The sequence below is a fragment of the Lepus europaeus genome, chromosome 13, assembly GCF_033115175.1.
Source record: "Lepus europaeus isolate LE1 chromosome 13, mLepTim1.pri, whole genome shotgun sequence".
Lineage (NCBI taxonomy): Eukaryota > Metazoa > Chordata > Mammalia > Lagomorpha > Leporidae > Lepus > Lepus europaeus.
In genome coordinates, this window is record NC_084839.1 from 8,569,472 (window position 1) to 8,592,706 (window position 23,235).

The 23,235-nt window shown below is 43.2% G+C and overlaps 1 protein-coding gene across 1 annotated transcript in view; it reads right to left on the reverse strand.

Moving 5' to 3' along the window:
* The window catches only part of ROCK2 (Rho associated coiled-coil containing protein kinase 2), a 147,936-nt gene continuing 124,701 nt past the window's right edge, over window positions 1–23,235 (reverse strand). The window contains exons 21-33 of the mRNA XM_062208963.1: window positions 17,207–17,276; window positions 15,792–15,895; window positions 15,448–15,634; window positions 13,539–13,632; window positions 13,345–13,439; window positions 11,857–12,036; window positions 11,520–11,688; window positions 9,649–9,719; window positions 8,937–9,025; window positions 8,449–8,527; window positions 7,204–7,465; window positions 6,903–7,116; window positions 1–187 (exon numbers count right to left, since the gene is read on the reverse strand). Coding sequence (XP_062064947.1) covers window positions 91–187; window positions 6,903–7,116; window positions 7,204–7,465; window positions 8,449–8,527; window positions 8,937–9,025; window positions 9,649–9,719; window positions 11,520–11,688; window positions 11,857–12,036; window positions 13,345–13,439; window positions 13,539–13,632; window positions 15,448–15,634; window positions 15,792–15,895; window positions 17,207–17,276 — 1,711 coding nt within the window. The 3' untranslated portion in view covers window positions 1–90. The remainder of the gene's footprint in view (window positions 188–6,902; window positions 7,117–7,203; window positions 7,466–8,448; window positions 8,528–8,936; window positions 9,026–9,648; window positions 9,720–11,519; window positions 11,689–11,856; window positions 12,037–13,344; window positions 13,440–13,538; window positions 13,633–15,447; window positions 15,635–15,791; window positions 15,896–17,206; window positions 17,277–23,235) is intronic.

Sequence of the window (23,235 nt, forward strand, 5' to 3'; positions counted from 1 at the left end):
AAATAATAAAAGCCCCAGTGCAAACCACATGCACTATGAGAGTACTAGAATCATTCACTTTCCACTTTTTGATTTACCACATTTATTTCTTCAGAAATCAAAAACATCGCCATCATCATCATCATCATCATCACCATCAACATCATCAAATGACCAATCCCAGTCTTTAAATGCCAAATCAAGCAATCTGCAACAGGAGGTTTGCAAGTTTACACTCTGACACTCTGAACTCCAGCCTACGGCTACGTCCTGGAAACCCTATTTTGCACGTAAGCATCGAACTTTCCTTTCATCGATCACATGACACAAGTTCTGAAGGCAGCACACAGGGAACCCTCCCCTTGCACACGCAAACACAGCGTCAGTTGGCCGGGTGAGCTGTCCAGGTCACCTAGCACAGAGTACTTGGAGCAGTTCCAGACCTGCTTCCCTCCCCAGAGGAAGACGTAACCGCCTGGCGCCAGTCTGAGGAGACAATATGATAGCACAACACCTGTCCCCACCCCCTCACATGTGCTCCCATCAGCCCTGGCAGGAGAGGAGTAAGGTAAGGACGCCGCAGACGTCACCTCAACAGCTGCGCTCCACACGTGGAGAAGCAGGCGCACGTGAAACGCCACAGGTGTGCAAGTGGCATTAACAGCTTACCTTGGCTAAATAAACTGGAATTAGAGCTAGCATTATATGCATTTTTTTCTTTTCAATCCAATAGCTTAAACTATACTATTGTGATCATCTCTTTTTAAAGAAAAATAGGTGCAACTTTTTGTTCCTGAGGTGTGCCAAAGCGGCACCTGTGATCACCCTGTCAGTGGCTTTCAAGTATTAGCTCTTTACATGCATGTTCCCAGGCCACGCCCCCGAAGGCCTTGATATGACTGGACTCAAAGAAAGGCATGTATACACATTTTTAAATAAAAAACCCAAGGTGGTTTCCGAGTCAGCTGGTGAACTTTGAGAAACATGGGCAGAGTGGCTGATGGGTCATTATCTTAGTCTGAAAATAAACAAACCAACTGGAATTACTCTTTCCAGTTTCGCTGGAGGCAGCAGCAGCCTTCCTGCGTGCTGCCGAGACTCCTTTAACCTCCTCCTCAGCCCCCTCATTCCGGTGATTTCAAAGTAGGACTTTTTTTTTTCCCCCTGATTCCAGGTCCTTCTCTCCATTTTCACTGTACCCAGTGCAAGATCTCCTTACCTCTGAATATACCAGCCCCTCACTGGAAGGCTACTACTGTACAGCGAATCAACACTCAGCCGAGCGTACACGGTCCTTCCCAGCTGGACTTAAAGCTCTCTCCAGCTCCCTCCCATCTCCCACCACTCCTGCCTCCCTGTCCCCATAAGTTACATTACACACAGACATCTGCCTGGCACCTCAGACTGCTCCACAGCACATCTGCCTGCCTGCAAAATAAACGAACCTCCATGTTTTGAGTCTTTTCTTGATGCCGCCGCCGTTTCTCCCGAATACTCTGCTCATGCCTCTAACACACACATTATACACACTGTTACAATGACCCCTTGTCCACCTGTCACCTCCATGAGCCGATCAATAGGAACCTCTCAGGTCTGTGAAAGTCAAGGCGGAAGACAGGTTCAAAACGACGCTTCTGCTCGGGTTCCTGCTTCCTTACGTCTCTTCACCATTGCTAGTTTGGCAGATGGGAATCGCTGTATGGTGCAGCTTTAACTTAATTCTAATTTCTTTCTTTACTATCAGGTTGATCACTCTGTTATGCTCACACAGCTGTTTCTAGGGGAATGCCTGCATGGTCCTCACTAGTTTTACACTGACATGAAGCAACCTTCTTTCTCTTAATGACTTATAGTAACTCTTTATATACAAAGATACTAACCCGTCTTTCTCATACTACTGCAAATACATAGTGCTGCAGACACGTACAGGCTTTGAGTTTGGGGCAGTCACCTTTGGAAGTGCTTCTCCAATCCAGAACCAAAACATAATCATCTATTTTCTTTCTTTTCCTTTTTTTTTTTTTTTTTAATATTCATTTACTTATTTGAAGGCAGAGAGAGAGAGAGAGAGAGATCGATCGATCTTCCATGTGCTGGTTCATTCTCCCAAATGGCTGCAATGTCTGAAGTTGGGCCAGGCCAAATCCAGGAGCCAAGGGCTTCTTCCAGGTACAGGGGGCCCAAGTCCCCAACGACTTGGGCCATCTTCTGCTGCTTCCCAGGCACTTTAATAGAAAGCTGGATCAGAAGTGGAGCAGCCAGGACTCGAACTGGTGCCCATTTGGGATGCTGGCATTGCAGCTGGCAGCTTTACCCACTATGCCACAGCACTGGCCCCATATTCACCTATTTTCTCCTACTCCATTTGTAGATTTATTTTTCACACTTTAAGTTGTACATATATTTATTTTTCCCAAATAATTAATGCATCAACTTTCTAATATTTAGAAATGGGAAAGAATACAGATAGCCAGGATGCACTACTTTTTCCATGCTCTAGGAATAATTATGTTCACATTTTACTTCTTATAACTAAACAAATGGGTATTTGTTATATATCTGCTTTACACTTTTCTGTGCAATTTAACTATTACGTTAACAAAAAAAACTTTTTTTTTCTTTTTTTTGACAAGCAGAGTGAGTGAGTGAGAGAGAGAGAGAGACATAAAGGTCTTCCTTTTTTTTCCATTGGTTCACCCCCCAAATGGCCACTATGGCCGGTGCACTGTGCCGATCCGAAGCCAGGAGCCAGGTGCTTCCTCCTGGTCTCCCATGCAGGTGCAGGGCCCAAGCACTTGGGCCATCTTCCACTGCACTCCTGGGCCACAGCAGAGAGCTGGACTGGAAGAGGAGCAACTGGGACAGAATCCTGTGCCCCAACCGGGACTAGAACCTGGGGTGCCAGCGCCACAGGTGGAGGATTAGCCAAGTGAGCCATGGCGCCAGCCTCAACAAAAAATCTTTAAAAGAAAAATGCCTTCTAGCCAGACTAGTATGTTGCTTTTTTCACTGAAACAAATTAGGAGCTCTCCAAACTTTCATCTTTATTAAAAGTTAGCATCTTTTTTTTTTTTTTAGGATTTATTTGAAAGGCAAAGTTACACAGAGGCAGAGAGAGAGAGAGAGAGAGAGAGAGAGAAAATCTTTCATCTCCTGGTTCACTCCCCAAATGGCCACAACAGCCGGAGCTGAGCCAATCTGAAGCCAGGAACCAGGAGCTTCCTCCATGTCTCCCACGTGGGTGCAGGGGCCCAAGGACTTAGGCCATCCTCTACTGCTTTCCCAGGCCATAGCAGAGAACTGGATCAGAAGAGGAACAGCTGGAACTCAAACTGGCGCTCATATGGAATGGCGGCACTGCAGGCGGTGGCTTTACCTGCTACACCACAGAGCCAGCCCCTACGATTACTTTAAAATACTTCACCACTCCAAGAAAAGGGAGAGTTAGGAAGATACTCAGCCAGGAATGTTACAGAAGCCAAAGGGAAAGACAGCAAACTTGTAACAGTGCTTCTGTTAACAGTGAAGGGTACTGGAAAGTTGACCAAAGAAGCATCAGGTAGGTATCCGGTAATACATGTTTAGTGTGCACAGACACTAAAAACCACACATACCTGACGTGCCTAACAAAGCCAAACATTTCTTTTAAGAAAAGGACCATGGGAATGAGTTCAACTAAAGCCAGACTGATTAATGCTAAGAATAAGACTAACAAACACAAACAAGAAGCTGGAAATTAAATCACCGCTGATAAGACACAGAAATTGCATCCATTTCCTCTAGCCATCTGTTTGTAGTGTGTTATCAAATAGCAGAGGGTTAGAGGTCATCGCATCCAAAGCTGGGGTCTCCAGTAGAGCCCTGCCACCCAACGTGACTGTCCACACAGGACACCGAGGCAAGCTGCTCCGCAGGTCTGGCCAAGAACGTGTGTACACCACGCGGACAGCTGTGGCGACAGGGACTGCACTATTCTAGAACAAGTGAATCCTTCCAGTTTTGGGAATCTCTGACTGGTTCTCGCTCTAATGCGGCCTTCAAGGAAAAGTCCTTCACGCGCCTGGGGCTACTTGTGATCTCCCATTCTTTCACACACTTTCTTCAGGAGACAAAATACCTTAGGTTCCCTCCTTCACTACCTGGGCAATACGTTCCGCTTCAAGGCAGTGGATGTGATGCTGCGGAGGCACAACAGGACCCACACTGAATTTCAGACGTGCCCGTCATTAGGGTTAGAGTTTCAGAGAACATTAAATAAGAGAATTACACAGCATGGCCTCTACCCTGTACATGTCACACAGCTGTGAGGGAAACATCCTCGTGCACGCTGTCGCTGTGACAAAATGCATACCACAGTCCATGAGAACCGACTCAAGGTGCGGGGCAGCAGCTACAGAAACCCAAAGTGAGTTTGCTGCCCAAGGCTGATGTGGGCCAGGGGCGAGGAGACCAAGCCAGCGGGTAAAAACAGACTGTATGTCGCTGAGCACGTGTCCATGCGATCTGAAAACCGCTGCACACGGCAGTTCTGATGTTATCATATGTAGTGAAGCCGTTGGGTCTGGGCTCATTACAGTCCTGAATCTAAACGCTCTGCCTGCCCTCTGGAGTTGTAATCAAAAAGAAACATAACAATGCCTCCTCTACTCCACATGACTGTCTTCAAGGTCAAACAAGAGAACATGCAGGACGTTAAATAAGGGAACAGAGCGTGTGCCGAAGCAGTGTGGAAGCTGAAAAGCTCTCTCATGAGGCACCCTGGGCTGGAGGTAGCTCCCCAAACCCACGTTAGAAACTCAGTCCCCAGGGCAACAGCGTCGAGAGACAGGACCTTCGGGAGGTGCAGCGTCCTGTGGCTCTGCCCTCACAAGTGGGGCGATCTGCTGTGGAGGGAATGACTGCACTATAAAAGCAATCCCTCTCTGGACCAGCTGGCCATCTCCCCGGTGTGATGCCCTCTGCCACGCTGTGATGCAGGAATCGGTCCTCAGCAGGTGCAGGCACCATGCTCATCGACTTCCCAGCATCCAGACCATACGCTAAGGAAACTTCTGTTGTTCATAAGTTATTCAATCTGTGGTACTGACTCTGTAGAGCAACAGAAAGTGGATGAAGACATAAGGCATTAAAATAGCATGTACTCGGCTGGCGCTGCGGCTCAATAGGCTAATCCTCCACCTTGCGGCGCCGGCACACCAGGTTCTAGTCCCGGTCGGGGCGCTGGATCCTGTCCCAGTTGCCCCTCTTCCAGGCCAGCTCTCTGCTATGGCCCGGGAAGGCAGTGGAGGATGGCCCAAGTGCTTTGGGCCCTGCACCCCATGGGAGACCAGGAGAAGCACCTGGCTCCTGGCTTCCGATCAACGCGGTGCACCGGCCACAGTGCGCCAGCCGCGGTGGCCATTGGAGGGTGAACCAATGGCAAAAGGAAGACCTTTCTCTCTGTCTCTCTCTCACTGTCCACTCTGCCTGTCAAAAAAAAAAAGGAAAAAAAGAAAAATAAGAAAAATAGCACGTACTCACTAGTTCTACAGTATTCATAAGAAACTTAATTTTTAGATGTTTACACAGGCACATTTGGAATGTGCCTTCATCGTCTTAGAATTCTTTCAGGTTTTTAACTTAATTACTACTGTATAGTCACTGATTTTATAACACTTAATTGTATCATACCTCACACAAAATATTCAACATATTCACTGCTGAAACACCAGTTCTACCTTTATCATTCTAAATTATTTCCTTGAGACAACAGTTTCAAAAGGTTTCATCTAAGATGCTTGTGGGTTTAGAATGGAAAGATTCCTGACACCACAGCCAATGCCCGTCACTGTGCGTACACTGAAGGTCCTGTGTCGGGGAACAAAAAGGACATTAGACACCTGGTGCTAAGTACACACTTTCCCCTGTAGCTAACCACATCCTCGTGTTTAAAGAGTAGCAGTGCTTATAGCTGATGGTAACTAGTAAGCAAAAAAATGGCTCTTCTCAGTCAGGATGCCTAATTAAGTGGCTTCAAGATAGCCACACAAAAATGGCGCCATCCAAATGTTTTTGTGCATAAAGATTATCCCTGCCCTTACTCCACAATCCCAACTCCACCTCAATTCCAAGGAATGCCCACCACACTAGTTAATTAATTTTACATTTTAAAGTTGGACTATATTGCTCTCAAGTCACAAACGACTTATTGTTTTAAACCTACAGATGTGCATTAAGACTTAAGGTGATTTTAGTTCTGCCTCTCAAGTCACCTCACAAAAGAAATTTGCAATATGGAAATGCAGTGGGTGCACCTGACACTTGAAGGTTTGTGTGTTAATTTTATTTCCTAAATCAGTAGTCAATGAGTTTATTAAAGCTGAAAATGCTATGATTATGTGCATAGATAAGACAAAATGAACCCTTTATAGATTTTGTTATTTTTATTATTTAATATGTGTGCAATTTAGAAAATATACTTTCATCCAAATCAATGAATAAGACGTGTCCAGTAAACAAATTTCAGAAAATCTGGAGATAAGTGTTTGGCCTAGTAGCTACGCCATGGGTTGGGATACCTGCACTCCATATCAGAATGTCTGCGTACCAGCCCCCAGCCCTGCTCCTGATTCCAGACCACGTCTATCCCGGGAGGAAGCAAGCCGCTGGATCCCTGAGACCAGGCTGAACTCCCTGCTCCTTTGGCCTGACCCACGTCCGGCTGCTGGAGATATCTGAGGAGTGAACCAATGGGTGAAACTCTGTTTCCATGTCTGTCTGTCTCTCTCTCTCTCTGCTGCTCAAATATTTTAGAAATAAACTGGCATTCTGTGGTTCATTAAATTATAAAGAAAAGGAAAACCATAATTAGGAAAATGTGTAATTTGAATACAAATAGCAAAACAGATTTTTAAAAGCTTTTGTACCACATTTGTATTTATTACCTTTGTTTGTTCGGGGCAAGCTGTCGACTTGGCCGTCTGATAGACTGGTTCTGCTGAATCTTCATTGAAGTTCTAGGAGAAGACCGTGCAAAAGGATCTGGGGCTGGGGGTTTTTTAGGTATCTTTTTCACCAACCGACTAACCCACTTCTGTTGCTCTTCTGTAGAATTTGCTAATAACAACAGATTCTTTGCCGTCGAAATATCATAGTACACTATAAAGAAATGTGTGAAAAAAATTAACATGCTTAAAATGAGCTGAACATACATAATATTGACTGAGCAAGCAACTTTCTATTTACCTTTGCAAGGAGCTATAATCTCCTCCTTTTTGTCCATGTGGTCTTTGTGACATTTGATGTGGCAGCGCCGGCACTCTAACGCTGGAGGGGGCTTAAACATGTGCCACAACGGCTTCATACAAGCCTCGCAGTTGGTTGGGAAGTGATAAAGAGTGGGAATAAATTCATGTCCTTTGTGACAAATGTAATTGGATTTTTCTCCCGCTGGCTCCACTGGAAATTCTTGTTCCTTTTTACTCTCTCCTTCATTGGCATACAGAATCTATAAACAGCAAAAGGAACCATGAGAGATTTCTTTAAAAATTTTCTTATGACAACTTTGATAGTGTTAATAAAATAAAATTAGTCTGAATTATTCGATGAGAAGGAAGAAAACGCATTTGAAGTTCAAACTCAACTAGGCTCTGCCTAATTGAGAGCCTCTGTGAGAATGAAGTCACTTTGGTCTCCACTCCAGAACGGCTCCCGATCAAGTGCTGCCACCCACTGCCGTACAACCTCTCACTATGTACAACAACACCATCAGCACAGGCCAGCAAGAGGCAAATTTGTACCCCATGGGTATTAGTTCATTTTTTAAATTTTTTCCTGGGAGGCACTGTTCACAATAATCACCTGAAGAAATGTGGCAACTGCACTAACTGCTTTCACAGTTCTTAAGAAGAGAAAAGCAGGTGACAGCTGTCTGCATAGCTATGCCTGGACAGCTGAGAGGGCGAGGCGAGGATGTGCAGAGCACGCCACGTACACAGGTGAGCATCCAGAACACAGGGGACGGCTGCCCGACAGCCTGTGACCCAGAGGCCTTTACACACACACAACGCAGCAGCCACCTGGTGGTTCGACTAATTTCTAAGCAGAAGGAATAAGAGAAGAATTGGCTTCACTTTAAATTGGAAGTAAAAGGGCTATCAGGCTAATTTATTTAAGTTACATTTTTTAACTCTCCAGCAGGCTGAGCATAAAACCCAAAACAGAAAGTTCATGGTTAAAAAATTATAGTCAACCTGAAGAATAGAACTATAAATCCAGAACCATGACCCAAACACACTGCAGCTGCAGCAAGCCAAGCAGAGGGAGGGCTGACGATGGACCAGAGTAAGCGCCTCTTCAAAAGGACTGAACCAGAAAGGAATCTGAAGAAGGCCAAACAATGAAGAAATTTCGTGTCATGCCATACGAGAATCTCTAAGGGTGAAAACACAGACTAAAACCAACCAGCCCACAAAACAAAGCTGTGCCTACCTGGAATATCCTTGGGATTTCTTTGGCATCTGCTCTATATACATCTGTCTGGGTAACTGGCCGCACATGAAATAACTTGCTATAAAAGATTGTGAGTAAAGGAATAAAGCATTATTCCAGGATCAAATTATATTGTATTCTACAGTTATAATAGAAGTTAAAAATTGGCCATTGTGCCCAGGTTAGAAGTTCACTGACTTTGTCTGTTATTTCAATCATTACTAAAGATTTTCAGACTTTTCCAGTAAGTCTAATTAGCTTCACACAGTAATCATGACACATGAAATAGAGATGCTTTAATTAATTCTACATCCTAGATTTTCATCTGTATGAAGCAAATTCTAAGAAAACACAACACTAGTACAGTAAGAGCTATACTGTGTTCTTATGTAACTAAATTGGATTAACTCAACAAAACATCATGTTTTGCTGATACTTTAAAAGACAAGAACAGATCAGTTTCTAAACAATCTGGTAAACACACTTACTCTATATCTAACACCATGTAAGGATTAGATTGTTCTTTATCTTGTTCACTGTCATAGAAAAGAATCTTCTTACTGCTTACAATCACATACTGGAAAAGAGGGAAGAAGAAATCACATGATGAGTAAAGTTGTCATATGCCTGATTTATTGATTTTCTGTAAAAACATATATTAGCAATAGAAGTTGTATAAACTACAACAGAAGTTAATTAACTAAAAAGTACTTAATATATTTTTAGAAAAGTCCTCCTTAAAATAACAATAAGTGTTGTTTATGGATAATTTAAATAACAATTGGGGACAGAGGGAATGAATTCAAACTTTTTTGGATCGATTTAGCTTCAGGCTCCAAAAGAGCTGATAACCTCGACAAAAATGCAATAGTAACATCAAAAATCACAGTGAGAGAGGAAAAGAAATGGATCTTTCGTAACATGCAGCACTGACTTCCTACTGAAACAGCAAAAGCATCCAGGTCAACAAGGTCATTTCCTTCACACTGATGCCTGTTTTATTACTAACGTGTGAAGAACACAACATTTTTATAAAGACAAATAAAATCACATCATTCCAAATCAGAAAGTTTAAGCAAGTTTTGTATGTCTAAAATTTGGTCATGCACACTCTGCAAGTACAAAAGCGAAATGAAGTAAAGTGGTTGGAATTGAACCACAAGCAGAAAACAAACCATCACATTCAAAAGTCCCAGTTACCTTCTTAACCCATCCAAACTTCTTAGTGTTATTTCGCACAGGTAACGAAAGCCAGCCTTCTAATCTTGATTCTACGAAGTAAGCATGAGATGAAAATCAACTTAACCATTCTCCTTAGGCAATGAATTTTAGCATGGAAGTCACAAAAGCAATCAAATATGCTCTTCAAAATTAATCACTGTATATTATCTAGGGCACAGTAATAATAACAGAATCAGTCGAAGCAAGTCACACAATGCAAAACAAAATCCAGGTTATATCATATTGGAAGTAGGTAATCTATAGTTTTCTAAAGTCAAATGTTCCATTGATTAAATTCATGCATTGGCAAAACTTAGGAGAAAAACTGCGAAACAAAAATGAACAAAAAGCCAAACCAAACCAAAAAACCCAGCAGCTCTACTCTCATTGGCACGCTTACATTAGAATCATTGATTTTTCCTTTGGAAGACGACCTAGCTATAAATCAATACACATCTTCAAGAAGAAAACATTTAAAATAAGCAATTACATGACCAGAGAAAGAAAATGAGAATGGTTATAAATTGAAATAAAATATAAACTAAGTTTGGTTAAGGAGCAGCAATATAACCAACGGATTCTAAACTCTAAAATATCAAATTCAATAAAAAGCCTAGTTTGAAAAAGGGAAAAGTGAATCCTCGGAATCTGTCCTAATGGCATTTAATCAGCATTTCCTAATGCAATCAGTGAAATAGCATTTTAGGAGGCAATTGTAATAATAAAAGTAGCTGTCAAATATTTACTATTGACTACGTGCCAACTGTGCTAAATGTTTCTCATAAATTCTCTTTAATCTTCAGCACAACCCCACAGAATAGGAATTATAACCCTAATTGAAACAAGGAAACTGAAATCTTCAAAGATCAACCTGGGATGCATTTTTGACATTACACGGAAAAACCAGAGTCTCTGGTTTCTGCATTTAAAATACCAGGAGGTCAAACTGCTTCATGCTGTTTCCAAAGGCCTGGCAAAATGTCAATGAAGTAAGTACTCACAGAAAACCTTAGCACATTTTCTGAAATGGTCTGCATTTGCTTCTATACTGTCACTCTCAATAGAAAACTTCAGAAAGACTTTCTTGGTTGGAAATGGATTAAAACACGCAGTGAAATCACATACTCTCCAGTGACATAATATACTGCTCCATTTCTTGCAAGTTGGCAAAATAAATGATTTATCAACTGTATAGCAACACCACATGAAAATATCTTTCCATTTCCAAAGTCTCCGCTCATGCAGCAGTTTATTTTTAACTGAGTCTACAGCAACATGTTAGTGAGTATTAGTCGCTGTTAGAAGACATTTTCCAAAGGCCTGCAGTCACGGCAGTGGGAAGAACTCCAGAGACAAGATCCTCAGGCTGTCACCTGGACCATTACGTTCCGACGGAAGGGGTAAGTAGGACAAAGCGTCTTCTGAGTCAGAGTCAGAGTCAGAGGCCATGTGAGACCTGGAGGGCTTAGAGGCGACATTGAGGGAAGTGGAGGAGCGCTGGTAGGTGAAGGACATGGACTTCATGGTGTGGGACTGAGTGATGTGGACTAGACACCCAACATGAACGGAGGTGAGAATGAAGAAAGAAGAGACAACAGAATCATAAAGCTGACAGACAGCTACTGTATTAGCTAATTTAAATATCTAAATGTGGAGTCTTCTTTTGCATGTCTGTGTTATTATGAAAAATTTTGTAAAAAAATAAAAATTAAGTAAATCTAAAATGTTATTTGAATCCCCACTCCTTAAAGAAACCACGTGTTTACTCAGGAGCACAGTCGGTCACAGGACTTCACGCAATCAGCTGACTAACAGTGACGATCAACAGAAGGGCTGACGGCCATGCGTACCTGGAAACCCATCATCTGCCTCGGCATCTCCGGGTCCGCTGCCGATGCTGGAACTGTCCAGACCAATGTGCAAGGCCTGCAGCTGTGACCGCAGCTGCTCGATGTCGCTGTCTTTACTGTCCAGGGTCATCTGCAGTTCGATCCGGATCTGGCTCTCTTCAGCTATTTGCTGCGAGAAATTAAGTTAAATTAACTTATGTAATGTGACATGATTCTGCTCTCAGCTCAGTAACGCTTATTAAAGGAAACGTCCTGCGGACAGTGACACACACACAAACATGAATAACCCCACCTCTTACAATGAACGTTTAATCTAGAGTCCAAAAAGTATCCTTACAGCCTGCATTTCATTCAGTTCTTTCTGATATTTGATCATCTGCTGGGTCAATTTTTCACGTTCAGACTTAAGTTCCATGTGTAGCTTCCTATTTTCCTTCTCTTTTCTGCGCATATCTGTGTCACTACCACGTTTGACAGGTTCTTTTCGATTCATGATCTCAGCCAGCTTATTCACAGCCTTAAAAACACAAAAACAAGCACATAAATAAATTACATGTAAATATAGAAATGGCACATCAACAGTTTCTCAGTAACAAGCACTAATCACCTCCCTGCCGCCATAACAGGGCACCAACGGAATCCTCTCTGTATCATTTCTCTCATTACACGTCATCCTTCCCCATCCCAGTCTCCGTTAGTTTCTCACCATCACGCTTTCTGAAAGCTGAACTCAACACGGTTACGGCTTTATGTGGTGACACTTTCTACCACTCTGAATTTTCAACCAGGAGACTTTTTTAGGCAGATCTTTCTTCCTTTATTCTGTTGGAAAAGAACTCTGCATTGGCACCTCATCAGCAAGAGGTGCTAGGCTAACATGGAGGAGAGTCTAGTCCCACAGTGTTCGTGTTGCCCAGGCGGTCATGGGAGCAGGTGCCTTCGCAGACCACCGACCCTTCTCAGGCTACCAGCAAGCCATCATTTCTTAAAGCTCCCTCAAAGCAAAAGCAGGATTACAATAAAAATAAAACTGGAGGGCCTGGCGTTGTGGCGTAGCAGGCAGAGCTGCCACCTGCAATGTCTGCATGCCGTACAGGTGTCTTTTTGATCCAGCTCCCTGCTGATGTACCTGGGAAAGCAGCAGAAGATGGCCTAGCCCCTGCACCCATGTGGGAGACCTAGCGCAAGCTCCTGGACCCTGGCTTCAGCCTGGCCCAGCCACAGTCGTTGTGGCCATTTGGGGAGTGAACCTGCAGATGGATGAGCTGTCTCTCAGTTGCTTCTTCCCTCTGTGTAACTCTGACTTTCAAATAAATAAGTAAATCTTTTTTTTTTTTTAATGGAAATGAGTGAGAGTTTACATGGAAAATTGCAGAAAAACTTGAATGATTGTGAAGTAAACACGTTTGTGGAGGGGAAAGGGGAAGGCAGAGAAACAGAGAGAGAAGAGAGATTGAGAATGTACTTCCATCCACAGGCTCACTCTCCAAATGCCTCCAACAGACAAGAAATCCAGGTCTCCTGTGGGGGTGGGAGAGACATAATAACTTGGGCCATCACCTGCTACCTCTCAGAATGTGCAACAGCGGTGAGCCGGAACTGGGAGGGAGTCAGAACTTGGACCCAGGCATCTGAACCGAGCCCAAACGGCAGTCCCTGAACAACGCTAATCTAATCAACCTTCGTCGGCCTGGGAAAACTCAAGTAGCTGTTCACAAATAGCGTCACAGTGAGTGACTAAACTTCTGCTTCCAATGTGTGCGTCCGGAAGCCAAATGTCCGAGACACACAAAATGCACAAGCATATTAGAGCCCACGAACGCACCTGAGTCTTGAGCGTTCTCTCTGTCAGCAGCTGTTTCTCAAACTGTGCTTTAATGGCTGCTGCGCTTATCTCTTCATCCTTCAACCGCGAAAGCTCTGAAACGTGGAAAATGTTACTATTAAGTTGGTAATGACGCCAAATGTAATAGACACCACGTATGTCACCAATGAATCTCGTTCTTGGGCGATACATACGCTCTTGAGCATCTTTCAACTTGTTGTTTAATTCTTCCTTCTCATTCGCGAGATTGGCAACATCACCAGTCAGTGTTCTGTTGGTTTCTTCAAGCTAAGAAATGACGATGAGGGAAAAATCATTCCATTTTATAAAATATGTTATAAAACAAAAATTCAAACTGAAAACATCCAAGAATTGCTGACTCTTATTTTTCTTTGTATATCCAACTTTACACCTGTTGCCCTTGTATTACTAAATTTTATCCTGATGTAAATTATGTTAACCAGTCTTCATCTGTATGTCAAGAAGTTACAAAACTGTCACTTCCTCATAAGTCGTTAGCAGTTTCATGAAATGAGAAAAACATTAGTTAATAAACCAAAATAAGGAAATCACACGCTCTGTATTCTCATCATATCACAGAGAAAAAAGCAAATTAAAAAGCCACAGTGTTTCTTTCAGATCACTATTATAAAATGGAAATAAAATTTCACTACGAAGCTGACATGCACTTGCCTTCCTTCCAAATCCCATTCCTGTTCTTTCCTCTGAAGGAAGTTTGTTCTGAAGTACGTCCGTCCTACCCTTGACGTGGACACGAGCTAACAGACTGTGCTCTCACTGAAGTCATGCTCTACTGGTATTTCTGTAACGCTTTTCAGTGATCATACGAATTGCTAATACATCAAAATCTAACTAATTCAGTTTACCAGATACAGTAAGGAGTTCATTTTCTACCACTTTTAACAAATTATTCATTTGAGATTTTGCCTGTTACAAACATTTATGCTGCTATAACCATTGCACCTGAGTTTCTTGGGCATATTCATCTTAATTACACGGATTTTCTTTGAACTGCATTACCTATTTCAAATTTACTGGAAGCTGCCATGTTATTCACACTACTCTATACCACAACACAGTAAATCTAACCCCCCTGTGGTAAACAGTGCCATTTCTCAGATTCCCCTTAGCTACTTGAAAGTGTCAGGTACTCCCAATGAACTTCTGCCCATGTGATGGATATGACATGGTATTTCAAGGTTGTATCTAGCCTTTTCCTGAAGAGCAACAAAGCAAGCATCTGCTTATCTAATTTTTTTTTAACTTTTGGCTAACTTTTCATCTGAATTATTTTACTAAAACTTTGTCCTTTCCCACTGACTTGTACACTGCCACTTTTATCATACCAAGTTCCTGTATGTGCACAAATCTATTTCTGGCTTCCCTACATAACATTTCCACAGAAAAGCATCGAATGTCCCTGTACAACACCAGATTCTTTAACAGCTGCAGCATTTCAATGATGGACAATTAATAGATTAAATCCAACTAACTGATTTTTTTTTTTTTTTTTGGACAGGCAGAGTGGACAGAGAGAGACAGAGAGAAAGGTCTTCCTTCCGTAGGTTCACTCCTTAGTGGCCGCCATGGCCGGCACGCTGCGCTGATCCAAAGCCAGGAGCCAGGTGCTTCTCCTGGTCTCCCATGCGGGTGCAGGGCCCAAGGACTAGGGCCATCCTCCACTGCACTCCCGGGCCATAGCAGAGAGCTGGCCTGGAAGAGGGGCAACCGGGACAGAATCCGGCGCCCCAACTGGGACTGAAATTTTACTTCTCTTTGAAATTTGTTAGAATTTTATCAGCCTGCATATAACTGACTATCTATGGTAGTTTCAAGACTCTTGAAGTAAGTTCTGTTTAAAAAAGGGTTTGTTTTTGGCATTCACTCTTTCGTTTAACTCTGAATCACTAGTACGTGAAGTCATTCTTTGGTAAGCCTCTCTGCCAAACACCGAGACGGGAAACACCTTGTAGCCAGGACAGGTGATCCTTTCAATCAATGGCCCCATCTTGGTGCTGCTACAGGAGATTTATAATACAGAACTTCAATTATAATGCAGAAAAGTACCACACTCTTACTTACAGATGCAATGGTAGCATCTTTTTCAGTAAGTTCCTGTTTATGTCTAGCCATCATCTCTTTGATCTCCAGCTCCTTCATAATTTTCTCTTTTTCTAAATCAGAATATTGTTCTTCAGCAATTGAACGTGCCAACTGCTCAGAATCTGCTTTGGTCAAGGTGATTTCCAGCTGGGCCGCCAAGGAGTCCCTGCATTTTAGAGATAGATCATTTTAATGTTGAATTTTTCACCACGAAGTTGAAGGTTTTGTTGAACTGACGTCATTGACTAATTGTGATGAGTGCCAGGCTCTGTTCAGGAGCAGAGCACACACAGTTATCAACAACCCAAAGGGCTTGTCCTGACCTTTCGTCCTGCAGTTCTTGCTTCTTCTGCTGTAACTCTTTACAAAGTTTGGTCTTCTCTTCACATTCTTCCTTTAGTTCCTTAACTTGTGTTTTATAAAGGGTCTAAACAGCAAAATACAATAGAAAGTTATACCACCATTCTTGGAAACACTATTTCTGTATTCAAAATCTCTCCAGACAGAAGGTGAACACATGCAAATATTTTCCTAATGTTGAAACGGTAACCAAACTGATGGAAATAAGCTTTCCTGGTTTCTGGTCATCAAATAATAAGCTAATAAAAGTTCACCTAATATTTAGAGCATGACCTTCAAATGGATAGCATACTGACTTTTTCAGGAAATGCTAGAAATTGGTAGGATGAAGAAGGATGTAAGGGAAAACATTACTCATTTTGAGAAGTCACTGACGTAAATCAGTGCAACAGGTAACAATTTCTAATTCATATTTTAACACTGAGCCATAAACAAGTAAAAATTAAAAATGGCAATTTTGTTTCATATGAAAATATATTCTTAAAAAGAAATATTTTTAGGGGCTGGCACTGTGGCATAATGGGCAAAGACACCACCTGCAGTGCCAGTATCCCATATGTTCACCGGGTCGAGTCCCAGCTGCTCCACTTTGCATCTAGCTCTCTCTATGGCCTGGAAAAGCAGCAGAAGATGGCCCAAGTCCTTGGCCCCTTCACCTGCATAGGAGACCCTGGCTCGTGGCTTCAGATCAGCACAGCTCTGGCCACTGCAGCCATTTGGAGAGTGAACCAGAGGATGGAAGACCTCTCTCTCTCTCTTTGCCTCTCCCTCTGTAACTCTGCCTTTCCAATAAATAAATAAATCTTTACCAAAAAATACCTATTTTTAGTCTACTTTATGGTATGATATAGGTTTAACATCTTTTAAAGATTTATTTACTTGAAAGGCAGAGTTAGAGAGAGACAGAAAGAAAACTGATCTTCCATCCTCTGGTTCATTCCCCAAATGGCCACAACAGCCAGGGCTGGGCCAGGCCAAAGCCAGGAGCCAGGAACTCCACAAGGGAAGCAGGAGCTCCTTCTGCTGCTTTCCCAGGTACACTAGCAAGGAGCCAGATGCTAAGTGGAGCAGCAGAGACTCGAACCAGCACTGATATGGGATGCCAGCATTACCAACCGTGGTTTAGTCCACTGCGCCACAGCATCGGCCCACAATATGTTTAGAACTATTTTTCTAGCAGTGAGAAGAGATCTCTGTTAAACTGTGTCCTTTATTTCGCCCAGCTGCTCTTTTTACATGAGTGTAGAAAAAACTTCCCATCTAAAACTCTGCCTGGGGTTTCCAATAAGAATCTAAAGAAAATCATTCTCCTGGTTCTATACCAACAATTAAAAATTCCTCAAACAGCAAACTTCAAATAAATGTGTCTGGAACTTACTGAGAAATACTGTTCTGCTTCCAGCTGATCCTGGAGCTCTTTCATTTGCCCATCTGCGTCCTGGCGTTCTCTGTGGAGACATTGAACCAGTTTAAAGAGACTGTGAACCTTTGAAATCGACAGCTCTAGAAGTATAGTCTAGGGAACCCCTGACACAGAGAATCATGAGGTTAAGTCACCTTCACAGTAGCACTAAGCTTCAATGCTTTTTATTTATTTATTTTAAGATTTTATTTATTGGGGCCAGCACTGTGGCACAGTGGGCAAAGCTATGTGCAATGCCGGCATCTCATATGGGTGCCAGTTTGAGATCCAGCTCCCTGCTGACACACCTGGGAAAGCAGCAGAGGACGGCCCGAGTACTTGGGTCCATACACCCATGTGAGAGATCTGGAAGAAGCTCCAGGCTCCCAGCTTTGGCCTGAACCAGCCGCAGCCATGGCAGCCATTTGGAGAGTGAGCCAGTGGAGGGAAGATATCTCTATCTCTCCTTCTCTCTATAGCTCTGCCTTTCAAGTAAATAAATCTTTTTTAAAAAGAGACTTTATTTATTTACTTGAAAGGCAGTTACAGATAGAGGGAGAGACAGAAAAAAAGAGAGAGAGCTTCCAACCTTTGGTTCACCCTCCAAATGGCCACGATAGCCACGGCTGGACCAAAGCCAGGTGGCTGAACTCCCTATCTGGGTCTCTCACATGGGTGTAGAGACCCAAGCACTTGGGCCATCTTCTGCTGCTTTCCCAGGCCATTAGCAGGGAGCTAGATCAGAAGCAGAGCAGCTGGGACTTTACCCGGCGCCTACATGGGATGCTGGCACTGCAGGCACTGGCCCCGACTCACTGCTTTGTTAAACTCCCCTCTCTCCCTAGTTCCTGTGGACTTCTATACTACACGACACACGATAGTGTCATCACTCCAGAGCTAAGAAATGTGTTTGTGTTTCAAAATTTTGTAATTTCTATCATAATGAATATCACTAGATAAGTCACATAAATAAAAACTACTTACAATTTTAAGAGTACAAATAGGTTCTGAGACCAAATAGCATACTAAACCAACAACATGCTTATATGTTTGAATTCATAAAGAGGAAATATGTTGTTTCCTCTTTCTAAAAAATATGGTTATGAGAATTTTATAATGGGAAAATATTTAAATATGTGGGTATTTAAAAAGTATATGGCAAGAAAGGCTCCCAGCAAATGATTCAGTCCCACTGTCTCCACTCTACATTATCAGGACTCGTATTCTCCTCTGCGTTCCATACAACTTGATCGCTGTCTCCTCACTGACCCTTAAGCCTCATGGTCAAAAGGAGGTAGTGGCTCGATGTCATTGTCTGTGTTATTTCTGATTTCAGTAGAGTGTATTACTGAGAATGTGTGACTCTTATTTCTGTTGGAGCCAAAATTTCAAGGTGATAATTGATAATAAGTATATATGAAAGGTCAAGTTTTAAAGTTGTCCCCACCAACATCAGCTGAGGCAACTGCATCAAACCAAGACATTATTTTAATTATCAAGATCTTTTGAAAACCTGGTATTCACTTATGTGGGGGTACTTTAAAATGTTCATGGAAGGCACATAAGCATAAGTTGGATCCAAAGTAGAGTAGCCAGGACTCAAACTGGCACTCAGATATGGGATGCCAGTGCCATAACTGATGGTGTAACATGGTGCCACAATACTGGCCCCAAAAATACATATTATGAAAAAAACTATGAATGCATTTTTTTTTTTTTTTGACAGAGTTAGACAGTGAGAGAGAGAGAGAGAGACAGAGAGGTCTTCCTTCCGTTGGTTAACCCTCAAATGGCTGCTACAGCCAGAGCTACGCCGATCCGAAGCCAGGAGCCAGGTGCTTCCTCCTGGTCTCCCATGTGGGTACACGGGCCCAAGCACTTGGGCCATCCTCCACTGTCCTCCCGGGCCACAGCAGAGAGCTGGACCGGAAGAGGAGCAACCGGGACTAGAACCCGGCGCCCATATGGGATGCTGGCACCACAGGCGGAGCATTAGCCAAGTGAGTCACGGTGCAGGCCCCTGAATATATCTCAAAAACAAATTTTTGCATCAAAATGAACTTTTAATTGTTTCTCCACCAACCTTTTAAAGTGTCCTTATATGAAATTTTAAAAATCTAACATTAGGTATTTAATAAAAGTATTTTTCTAGGTTACTTATGATAACAAATACAACATAAACATGAACAGCTGTCAATACTGCCTTATTTGGGGAACAACGACAAGAAGCCAAGTCAGTGCAGGTTCAGCACAGCTTCAGTTCTTTTCTGGCTCTGCAGACGTGGAGCCCACAGACACAAAGGGCTGACTGTGCGTCAGAGAGCAGCTACGGAGCAAGCACTGGGCCACAATTCAGTAGCACAGAACAGCTTGAAGGAGTTGTAGTGACGACAGCAGCCACTCCACACCCTCCCAGTTCTACTTCCTCAGGAGAAACCCCTTTGTCGTTGCTGGGTCACTGCTGCACCTCAGCCATTTCCTGACATAGAGTGTAGACGTAATTTACCAGTTCCGTACTGTAACTGAGAATCGCTCCCTGCCATCTCCAGCCTCTCCCCAGCGCCCAGCACAGTTGTGTCCCTGTGTAAGTGGCACAACCAGATGTTCATTTCCTGTGACCTCAAGCCGAAGCACTGCCTTCCTGGTCAGTGAGATGAGACCTCGGGCAACCCCATTCTCTGGTTTTCAGATTCCAGAGGAACATGTACAGATGCTCCTCCATTTGCTGGGTCCTTTCAATCAACTTTTCTCCTTCAGCTGCTCCTCTCTAGCATTTCTTTAATAATTCCCTCCCCTTGATTTGTAGCTCTCTCTGGGATTTGTCCCGGTCAGGTGCTAGGACTCCAAGGACAGTCTCATTGTATCGAACCTACATCTTCCACATCAGTCCCTTGTGATCTACATTTTGTGAAATTGCTTTGATTTTTTTCTTCAACTTTTTCTAAAAAATTTATACTGGGAGTACTTTGTATTCTTTAAGAGCTCTTTCTCTTATGCTGGCTGTTCCTTTTACATTGTTTCTGGTTGTCAACAATGCTAATTAATACCAGTGGGGTTTTAAACCTGTTTTTTTAAAAGATTTATTTTAGTTATTTGAAAGTCAGAGTCAGAGAGAGAGAGAGAGAGAGAGGGAGGCAGAGACAGAGAGAGAGATCTTGCATCCGCTGGTTCACTTCCCAAATGGCCGCAACGGCCGGGGCTGGGCCTGTGGAGCAGCCGGGGGCAGGAACTAGCACCCACAAGGGATGCTGGTGCTGCAGGCAGTGGCTTTAATCTGGCGGGGTTTGGTGCTATGGAACAGTGATTAAAACCCACAGCCTGCAGCACCAGCATTCCATTTGGGTAACAGCTCAAGTCTCGGCTGCTCCACTTCCAATCCAGCTTCCTGCTAATGTGCCTAGGAAAACAGTGGAGGATGACCCAAGTTCTTGGGCCCCTGCACCCACGTGGGAGACCTGGAATAAGCTCCTGGCTCCTGGCTTCAGCTTGGCCCAGCCCCAGCTGTTGCAGCCATTTGGCATGGAAGACCCCTCTCTCTGTAATTTTGCCTTTCAAATAAATAATCTTAAAAAAAATTCATACTGGGTTTTTGTTTTACAGAACTTATTTATGTATGTAGTTATATAGCTAGGTAGGTCAGAGGCAGAGAGTGAGAACAAGAGAGGGAATGCTCCCATCTATTGGTTCACTCCTCAAATGTCTGCAAACAGGTAGGCTGAGCAAGACCAAAGCTCAGAGCCGAGAACTCCATCAATCCAGGCCTCCTGGCTGGGTGGCAGGAACTCAACTAGCTGAATCACTGAGGCTTCCCAGGGTGTGCACCGGGAGGAAGCTGGAATCAGGAGCTGGAGCCAGGCGTTGAACCCAGGTATTCTCAGGTAGCAGACAGCATCCTAACTGGCCAGGATCTTATTAGTCCAATGCCTCCCTCAGAACTTTTAGAAGTTCTCTTCTATTGCTTGACATGTTTTCTCTGGGGCCATTTTTCCTTTTTCCTTAATACAATCCTCCTCTTTCATATTACAGACCTTTCACAAATGCTTAGTGACACCTGGTTATTTATTTACAAAGGAAGCAAGAAAAAAATGAATGCCTATGCATGTGGGGCATTTTTCTAGCCGCAAGCTTCAATTCTGGAGTTAGGAAGCCAGCAGTGAGCAGCGAGACCCCCTCAACGCCACCCTGGGGGAGGCCTTTCTCTGGGCTGCTGACCCCACACTAACTGTCTAATTTCTCTGGAGGGGGCGCTCCAGTGGGAACCCTGGTGGTGGGAGGTGCCTGGACGCAGGCATTTCTATGAGGAGAGGTGGCAGAGGATGACTGGCAGGCTGCTCCTCTTACAGGTGCACATTACTCCAGTTCTTCAGATTATTCTCTTTGAAAATTAAAATTTTCTTTTCTTCATCTATATCCCACTTCACACACACTCCTTGCTTCCTCTGTTCTACTTCATTAGTCACAAGGCGCACATCTACTGCTGTTATCTGCTCTGCTGAAAAACCTGCTTGACCTCCAACCTGTTCTCACTCTTGTAGTGGGTTTATGTATTTAAAAAAACATGCTTTACTGGAGTCTTACTGCAATCTTAGAAGCAAGAGGAGATGTAAATGTTGGCCGTTATAAAAGGAAGCCTAGGGATGGGTGTTTGGCCTTTCGGTTAACTGCCCACATCTCTCATGGGAGTGCCTGGGTTCGATACACAGCTCCAGCTCTTGACTCCAGCTTCCTGTGAACGCAGACCCTGGGAGGAGCTGAGCCCCTACCACCCCAATGGGAGTCCTGGACTGAGCTCCTGGCTCCTGGGTTTGATCTGACCCAGCCCCAGGCAGTTGTTGTGGGCATTCAGGGAATGAACCAGTGGATGGGAGTTCATATACTCTCTCCAATAAATAAAATTTTTGAAACAAATAAATAAGAGGAAGTCTACATAGCACTTCATATGTAAATTTCAATTGCTTAAATCTCTTGTACCCTAATTATTTATACACCTGTCTTACCTCCTCGCAGAAGAACTTCTGATAAAATAATTGTAAGTTTCTCAAGGGTGGGAAATGCATTGAGTGATCTTTGTATCTGCCACAGCCACTATTACAAAGACTCACACATGATAGGAATGCATTCATTCATACAGCATTATTAAGGATGTGTAAGATATTAATCGGACTGGTGAGAAGAAAATATAACAATGAGTTTTGCCATTCAGTAAACTTGTAACGTAGAGGTTAGTGGTAAGCATGAGTTTCTTTAAGAAACAACTGAGCCATGTGGACTTATAAAGAAAGAAAAAGGCAAACACATGACACACTATAAATTAAGCATAAACAAACGTTACTAGAGCAGGAAAGGAAACATAATCAGACTGACTGACCAGCTCTTGCAGTCCTATAGAACAGATGCTAGGATAGATACAGAGAGAGCAGTCGTCACGTAGTGCCAAGACCACGTTCCTGAGAGCCTAGGAGCCACGTGGAGGCTCTCAGCCAGAGAGGCCAGGAGTGCCACCTCAGGACTCAGGGCTTCCTGAGCCTGGGATCCAGTAGTCAACACAGATCTCTCCAAATAAATGAGGCTACAAGACATACTTCTAGGGCCAGCAGTGGCCAGTTTTTCTGTTAAATGGAAAAGGCCAGGCTAAAATGAAAATAAAACTAATATACAGGAAAACAAGAGCAAAGACAATAACATTTGAATATTGATCCAATATCTAGTTCTAATTTTAAAACAGGAAATCTCATGAAGTTTAAGAGTCTAGGCTTACCTGGCAATAAATAAATCCCCAAAAAGAACAAAGGCTACTTGAATATTTTGACCATCCTTTTCTAGTTAGTGTCAGTATTACTGACCTGTCACGGGTATGTAAAAGCAGGCAATTAGCAACAATGGTAGTAGTAAGTAGCAGTCACAATTGTAGTGGTAACACTAACAGTGGTGGTGGTAACTGTTCCTACCTACTTACTGTATGCTCCCGCCTTTAAATCAATCATTAACATATACCGGATACCTAA